The 8,816-nt window shown below is 41.8% G+C and overlaps 1 protein-coding gene across 2 annotated transcripts; it reads left to right on the forward strand.

Annotated features, from left to right (window-relative positions):
* The first annotated feature begins 833 nt into the window (after positions 1 to 833).
* mul1 (mitochondrial E3 ubiquitin protein ligase 1) lies at positions 834 to 8,427 on the forward strand. Of its 2 annotated transcripts, XM_066671453.1 has the most exons (7): positions 834 to 868; positions 3,939 to 4,024; positions 4,972 to 5,143; positions 5,231 to 5,318; positions 5,517 to 5,637; positions 5,726 to 6,041; positions 6,437 to 8,427. In XM_066671453.1, exons 3-7 carry the CDS (start codon positions 5,024 to 5,026, stop codon positions 6,848 to 6,850), a joined length of 1,059 nt encoding a protein of 352 aa, XP_066527550.1. In that variant the 5' UTR covers positions 834 to 868; positions 3,939 to 4,024; positions 4,972 to 5,023; the 3' UTR covers positions 6,851 to 8,427. The 2 variants fall into 2 exon arrangements, with proteins under 2 accessions (XP_066527550.1, XP_066527549.1); XM_066671452.1 differs by lacking the exons at positions 834 to 868; positions 3,939 to 4,024 and adding an exon at positions 4,033 to 4,272.
* Positions 8,428 to 8,816: the final 389 nt, after the last annotated feature.

Raw genomic sequence — 8,816 nt, forward strand, 5'->3', positions numbered from 1 at the left:
TTTCCTCCCACGGTCCAAAAACACACGTTGGTAGGTGGATTGGTGTGAGTGTGTCTGCGTTGCCCTGTGAAGGACTGGTGCCCCCTCCAGGGTGTATTCTTCGCCTTGCACCCAATGATTCCAGGTAGGCTCTGGACCCACCGTGACCCTGAATTGGATAAGGGTTACAGATAATGAATGAATGAACAATAAAGTTAAGTAAAAATTTGGGGTAAAATAGCACTTTTCAATAGCAATATTTTGCCTTGTTTCTCTCACAAAGTTTAGATATTTACCGTCAGAACAGGCCTAGCACGAATAGTCTCAGTGTGCCACAGATTATATAACAATGTGATATCATCATTACTTTTAATTGCCATGAAAAAATGTAATTAATTTGATGCCAAAGCTGATTAAGTCATGTAACTGTAATCTAGCTCTCTGCCACAACATCAAACATTAAAGCTTCTGTCATGACAGTTACCTCTGACATGAAGAAGTTTTATTAACGGACAAAATCTTGACAGCATATGGCATGGTTATGTAAATGCTATGCAGCAGGGTTCACATAAAGTGTTACCAGCGAAATAAAGCCTCGCAAAGCCAGGACAACTTCAAGTTGTGGAGAGAATAAGGAGCATAAGTATTAGTTGCTCCAGGATTGTAGCACTGTCCTCTAGTGATCATAGGGACACATCTGTCGTCCAGCACTTCCTCTGGCATTTCCTGTCCACAGCCCCTTCCCTCTCTGTCTGCTGACGCTATTTCTGGCTTCTGACATGCACGGCTGGACACAGAGAGCGGCCAAACTCAGCCTGAGACTCGACAATGCTTAATAACTCTGGCTTCTAGACCATGACTCAAGCAACTTAATGCTTGTCTCAACAAGGTGAGTAAAACTGATGTAGAAACCCAGCCTCGAGATACACTCCATGTCATGCTGACTCACGTACACTCAGTGGGCAAGGCAAAAAAGGTCACACCTCGGTGGGTTTGGAGCGCTGTTTCGATCTCTGATTAGGCCTGTTTCAGTGCAAAGCTCACACTATCAGTCAAACTGCGGAAATTAGTAGCCATCTGAGGAACTTTTGTAGTTGTGTCGCAGGTTCAGATCACCGTGGAAACGTATAAGAATACTCTTCAATTGATTTCCTTGTGAAAAACCAGTGAATGAGTCTGGAATCACTTACTGAATGGAGATTACATTGTTGTGTGGCTGAGATTCTTTGTTCTTTGCACAATACTGACCCTTGATCTTATAAAACCCTGAAGCAAAGTCATTTGGCATATGCACAGTGACAAAGAATTAGACACTGGGCCAAGGGCAACTTAAAAATACAGCTTTTTTTTTCTAAAATGCTGTTTCCACTGCATTTACAGCAGCTTCCTTAAATGTCCTCAGTCACATTTTCCTGTCCATCGCTGTAGAACAGAAGCTGAAACAGATCTGCACGTTAGAGCCATCTGACTGATTAATGTACAGGGTGGGCCATTTATATGGATACACCTTAATAAAATGGGAATGGTTGGTGATGTTAACTTCCTGTTTGTGGCACATTAGTATATGGGAGTGGGGAAACTTTTCAAGATGGGTGGTGACCATGGCGGCCATTTTGATGTCGCCCATTTTGGATCCAACTTTTGTTTTTTCAATGGGAAGAAGGTCATGTGACACATCAAACTTACTGGGAATTTGCAAAATAATACAGAGTTATTTCATTTTCTGAATAACACTCGGCATTACTGCATCACTGCTGTGAAACTGAGTTTCCGTTTTTGGAGAATGGATGACTGCTGCATGGATGTACGTATTTATGGGCCTGAAACTGGAGTAGTCCTGCAGCTAAACTTTCCCTCTGTGCTCTCAGGATATCTACACAACTGTCTGGCCACAATAAGCAGCCTACAGGAGAGTGTTTATCATGCAAACAGTAGTCACACAGAGTTTTTGACCATTGCCATGCCATAACCTACCTGTTCAGTGACGATTTGTTAGCCCATGACCTCACTATTCACATTTGTCAACTGTAGCTTGAGATGTTCTTCTTGGGTGGTACATACTGCACATCAGTAAGTCCTCACAGACACTGACCAGGAAAAGTTTTCAGTTATCCTTTTGGGCTTTGTATAATAGAAGTGCACTATAGGTCAGATGTTCATATGAAATATATAACCCAGATACCCCTCAGGATAATGTTGGATCTATTTAAAATGTAACAAGAACCTTAAACTGTGCCTTGTCCAGCCCAATAACTATTCAAATGTCTGCCCACTAATTGCACAAGCACCCACCCACTGATTAAAAGCAGCCCTGCCCACTAACAGCTAATAAATAAAAAGGTTTAAAAGGCATAGTGAAATAATCCTTAAAATCCAAACAACATTTTTTGAAACCCTTATAGTATAATATTGCAGAGAAAAGTGAACCGTGCACATGAACATCTCCACAAGGCTCCATCATTTTTATACAAAACATGCAGGCAGAATATGTCCTGTCCTCAAACTGCCACCAATGGCTCAACATATCAGACCTTATATCTCTTCTCAAACACTGGTGTTTGGGTCTGAGACCGTGTGCATATGGGAAGTTCAATTTCAGAAACCTGACTCAAGACTACCCTCTGCAGTACAAAAGTGACATTCAGCTCTCTATCGCAACAACATGCATTCAAAATGTCATTGTACATCATATGACTTATAAAATCAATCTTAGAGCAGAGTGAAAGTGGTTTGAATTTAAACAAAGATTCATTCATTCATTATCTGTAACCCTTATCCAGTTCAGGGTCGTGGTGGGTCCAGAGCCTACCTGGAATCATTGAGCACAAGGCGGGAATACATACTGGAGGGGGCACCAGTCCTTCACAGGGCAATACACACACTCACTCACACCTACGGACACTTTTGAGTTGCCATTCCACCTACCAACGTGTGTTTTTGGACTGTGGGAGGAAACCGGAGCACCCAGAGGAAACCCACGCAGACACAGAGAGAACACACCAACTCCTCACAGACAGTCACCCGGAGGAAACCCATGCAGACACAGGGAGAACACACCAAACTCCTCACAGACAGTCACCCGGAGGAAACCCACGCAGACACAGGGAGAACACACCACACTCCTCACAGACAGTCACCCGGAGGAAACCCACGCAGACACAGGGAGAACACACCACACTCCTCACAGACAGACACCCAGAGGAAACCCACGCAGACACAGGGAGAACACACCACCCTCCTCACAGACAGACACCCGTAGGAAACCCACGCAGACACAGAGAGAACACACCAACTCCTTACAGACAGTCACCCGGAGGAAACCCACGCAGACACAGGGAGAACACACCAACTCCTTACAGACAGTCACCCGGAGGAAACCCACGCAGACACAGGGAGAACACACCAAACTCCTCACAGACAGTCACCCGGAGGAAACCCACGCAGACACAGGGAGAACACACCACATTCCTCACAGACAGTCACCCGGAGGAAACCCACGCAGACACAGGGAGAACACACCACACTCCTCACAGACAGACACCCAGAGGAAACCCACGCAGACACAGGGAGAACACACCACACTCCTCACAGACAGTCACCCGGAGGAAACCCACGCAGACACAGGGAGAACACACCACACTCCTCACAGACAGTCACCCAGAGCGGGAATCGAACCCACAACCTCCAGGCCCCTAGAGCTGTGACAGAGGGAAATGAGTTGATATACCTCTGTGGTGTGATTTTGTATGCAAGATGACATACAGGCACCATCATTTACAATTTCTGCTTTGAAATTACAGTGCCCTGAAAAAATCTCAGAGAGTTTTTTTCTCATCTTACATTTACGATACTAATAATGCATTATTCTAAATGTGTAATTCTGATGAAGAGAGAAGGCTGTTTAAGTGTTATATCTGTTTAAGTGCACTACGCTCAGCGTCACTCTGACCTTCCCTCAGTCTCCACTGGGCGGCGATGTGGAGTGTTCAGGCCGTTCCCCGTCTGCGGAGAGTCCGCTGAAGAAGAGGAGAAACATTTAATGGAGGTGTTTACTTCTCTTCAGTCGTTAGTTTGAGCTGCTGTTGATTTAAACAGTTAAAGGACTGCATTTGTGCTTCTGTATCGCTCGGTCTTGTCGTGCAGTGAGATGGTTTTAAGGAAACCTGTCTTTGATGAATGTCAACAGCTGCTAAACTTGGTCTTAGCTGTACCTAGAGGACGATAAAATATGTTTTCTAGACACATAAACCTCTGTGTAGCAAGCTATTAAGAAGCCTTAAGAGTAAAAATAAGGTTGGTGTGTGTTTCATATTTCTTAGTATGAGGTCAAAATAATTTTTTACACATATTTGCACTCAGTTCTCCGTATAAACACAGCCCATGTCCTGATGAAGCTGACCTTCTCGAGGAGAAATGATCCTCGGACTCGTTTGAGTCACTCTGAAGTTTCTAGTGCTCTGCTTTGGTAGTTAATGTTCGTTTTACGGTATTAAGTATGCTTTTATTTTAAAGATAAACAAACACTTCTGTGCCAAAATCTTAGGCACGTTATAACTTTATCTACACTGTTTATCTCGGCAGGAACTGTGTGCTCTGTTTAGAAAAACACCACATACAGATCCAGGTTGAATGTAAATGAACAGAAATGTAGTGATATAGTAAGGTTTGTTTGTTTTCAAAAAGTAGGCAATATCCTGAACTGCTTTGAAAACCACATTTCTCCCCCAAGTTTATAGTTTAAAATTGTCAGCATCTAATTTAACACAAAATATTAAATATCTGGGGTGTATTGTGTGATTAAACTACAAACCTTTGACCTTTTTAAAGGACTGGTTTCAAAGTGGTCAAAAAAAATGATAAACATAAATCTCCACACTGCTGTTTATTGCACTGTTGTTGTTCTGTGAGTAAATACTAAGGCTAAAACCCAGATATAACACTTTAAATGCCATTTCTGAGATGACTAATACTTCTACACTGCCCTGTACACAGCATTGGCAGGGTTTTTTTTTTTGTTTTTTGGAGGTATACCACACAATAAAGCATGGACTCGAGTGGGAAACCGTCTACAGCTCAGATTGTGCTCCTGGCCACCAGCTCAGCTCTCACTGCTGTTCTTTACTCCATCTACAAGAAGAAGGCTGGTCATGTCGCTAGATTAAAAGTAACTCAGTTTCCCTCAATCCAGATTTCTTTAAACGTAATTCCACTCCTCAAGGTGTAATCTCTTTTTTGTTTTTTTGTTTAACAGGATGCCAAGAAAATATCATTAGATCAAGATCTGAAAAACATCCTGGCGGAAGCTCCAGGAAAGTGTATTCCCTATGCTGTTATTGAAGGTATGATATAAAGTTTACATTGTATGAATCTACTTCTTAGTGGGACATGAGAATGTTGACTAGTATTCTGCAACATTTTTGTATTTGTCTTGTAACATAGGTAATAAGACTCGGGGGCTACTTCAGGTGGTTAGTATTTATAAATGACAGTCACCACAGATTTAAATGAATGTTTAAGAGACTAAACTTTGTCTATAGGTGTAGTGCGGTCTGTGAAAGAAACTTTGAACAGCCAGTTTGTGGACAACTGCAAAGGAGTCATAGAGCGACTCACACTGAAAGAGAAGAAGATGGTATGGAACCGAACAACTCATCTGTGGTAAATGCTCTTTTTTTCCATTTTATTTCCATGCCCGTGTTCCATTTCAGGGTTAACACTTTTGAACTGTGTGATAACATTATTTCAGGAATGACTGTGAAAAAGTTATTCACCAGCGCACCAACACTGTGCCCTTTGACCTGGCCTCTCACGACGACAGCGTGACAGCGACGGTGCGTGTGCTTCGCCCACTGGACGCAGCTGAGCTTGACCTGGAAACCACTTATGAGAACTTCCACCCGACCGTGCAGTCCCTGACCAACGTCATTGGACACTTCATCAGCGGTGAGCGGCCACAGGGAATCACAGAGACGGAGGAGATGCTGCGGCTCGGGGCCAGCATCACTGGTGTGGGTGAGCTGGTGTTGGACAACAACCTAGTGAGGCTACAGCCCCCAAAGCAGGTAAGAGAGATCCAGAATATGAATGCGTTTTTGCAGTGGAATCCATGTGGATGGTGATTCTCTTTATATATTTCCAGCAGAAAGTATCTGAAGAGACATTGTGCTAGGTGACATGGGGTGTTATGGGAATAAGCACACTTTTACGCTACATAAACCTTTCCCATTCCCTTAATAACTGTTCGTTTCCGAGAGTAAATATGTATTATTTACTCTAATTCATTAATATTATAATATTATAATATTATATATATTATAATATTCATATAATATTATGATTTACAACATTCCTCTAATGTTAGAATTAATATTTTTAATATTTTTATACATTTTGGGATTTTTTCATGTAAAAATTCATCAAATATATTTATATTCCCCCCTCTACCCTCTGAACAAAGGGCCTGCGCTACTTCCTTAGTAGGCTGGACTATGAATCTCTCCTGGGGAAGCAGGAGGGCAGCTTGCGGGTGTGGAAGGCTCTCACACTGCTGGTGGGGCTGGCAGCTTGTGCTACTCTGTTCTACATAGTGTGGAGGCACTATGTGTGGCGAAGGGAGCGGAGGAAGGAGCGCAGTGTGCTGGAGGAATTTAAGGAGCAGCAGAGGAAACGTGTGCGGGAGCTGAACCTGGACGAGGGAGTCGTGTCCCCTAGTGCCTGCACTGTCTGCTTAAGCCGTGAGAGATCCTGCGTCTTCCTCGAGTGCGGTCACGTCTGCGCTTGCGATCAGTGCTACCATGCGCTGCCCAAGCCGAAAAAATGCCCCATATGTAGGGCTAGCATAGACAGGATTGTGCCTCTGTACAACAGCTGATGGCCTCTCAGTCTAAAGAGATCTTTGTAGTAATTGTTAGTACTGGATAATGCAGCACCAAAAACACATTTGTTAGTCATTATCATAATATTGGCCTGATATCACAGGAGCAACGAAATATGCAAATGAATCTTCTAATAAGTTTCAGATGCTTCAGATGTGTTATCATTTATATTATGTCAATTCAGTTCATTCAGATCTGTAAATAATATTGGTCAAAAATATTGCAGGCCGCTCTTTCACTAGATCTGCTCATGATGCTCATAGCGCACAATACTTTTTGCCCTCGAAACTTAAAGCAAAGATCTTTTGTCAGGATAATTAGCAAGTAGTAGGCTATGCAGTCCACAAACAATGACAGCCTGCCTGTGACGTGGTTCCCACCTTCTCACGTCACAAAATGGCTCCTCACTACACCTTCACAAAAATCCTGCCAAACAACCAGCCAAACAACCTGCCAGAAAAACAACATTTATTTCATGTCTGTATGTCTATAAAATAAACATACAAGCAAAATTAATCAGCGGAAAAGAGGGGAGAGTATTTCTATTGTCCAAACATTTTACACAGTTTACCATGTTATGTTGACCAGGGTTGGGAACCACTTCTGTAGCCACTGTTGCATAAATACAGTGCTGAATTTAGTCTGTAATAGGTTTTGTGGCTCTTTGAGCCTAATTAAAGAGGAATTCGCAATTTTTTCAGAATTCCCTATTGTTGAGGTTTAAGCACTTTGGTATATATTATTTTAATTAACTTTAATATCTTAAATTAATCTTGAATTTCTTTAAAAATTGGACGCAGACTTCATGATCTCTCCATCACAGATACAGCCACGCAATCTTCTTTTCAAAATGACCAGTGAACCTATACATGTTTACTGAGTTTCAATACACAATGTTGATCATGACAAAGAGGTGTTAAATTACAGAAAATCAGTTTTTATTTGCAGGGATTTTGTTGTTCAGCTGCTTACATAAATAAAATAAATACCTTTAGGCCATAACATGGTCTCAGGCATCGAGCATCATATTCATTTCTGTTTTACGTAAGAGGTTTCTGAGAAGAACAAACTCTTTAGACGTCTGGGTTCAATCTGAACAGTTCTGTCTCTTTATGATCCTTACGAGTGGCAATTTGTACCATGTTACATCAAAATGTTTTAAATAAGATTTAAAGGCAGATATTGTGGAAAATGGGTGGAGTTTCTCTTTAACGCAGGTGTAGGGTATTTCGCTGAATCAGACGCTCTACGATGAAAATGCAAAAATCAAGCAGGAACACAATGTTTTTGTCTGTGCAATCTGCTGCGCCTACACAAATGGCATTTACTGCAGTGTTTGCGTTTATGGTTTGATGATTTACTTCTGGGGCATTAATATTCTCCCCTGAACTATTTTACAGAAGTGAATATACTTGGGAAGCACAGGTCTGGATTATAAATGAATGTATTAGTAGTGGGTTAACTATATGCACAACATACAGGCAATATCCTTATTAGAACTGATGCTTTTGTGCATTTATTTATGAAATTATTTGCTTAAACTTTCACAGTGTGGTTCAATAAAGGATTTGGTTGGTGGATATCGGCTTATTCATCATTTTGTCCTGGAGAAATTGATCAGAAATTTGTTCAAAGGTTTCAACACTAGCAGGTTCAGCTGTAGATGATGGAACTTTTCTGTCAGAATTTGATCACGTGCAGCATTGAGACCATTAATGTAATAGTAAGTTCGGGATGACAAACGCCACTTCAGCTTGTTCCAGTGGTACTGGATGGAGTGCTATTCCTCCAGTGAATATGGCTGCAGTGCTCCACGTCCCAGTGCTCTAAGGGTTTATATCTCTCTACTCAATGTTTGGAATTGGACACAAGTCTTGCCTTTGTATTAGTACTTTTCTATAGACATTATATAAGCTCTCTAAGCTTGGAAAGGGCTGAATGTCCTGAAAGGTATCTTTATAT

Source organism: Hoplias malabaricus, chromosome 5 (assembly GCF_029633855.1).
Source record: "Hoplias malabaricus isolate fHopMal1 chromosome 5, fHopMal1.hap1, whole genome shotgun sequence".
NCBI lineage: Eukaryota > Metazoa > Chordata > Actinopteri > Characiformes > Erythrinidae > Hoplias > Hoplias malabaricus.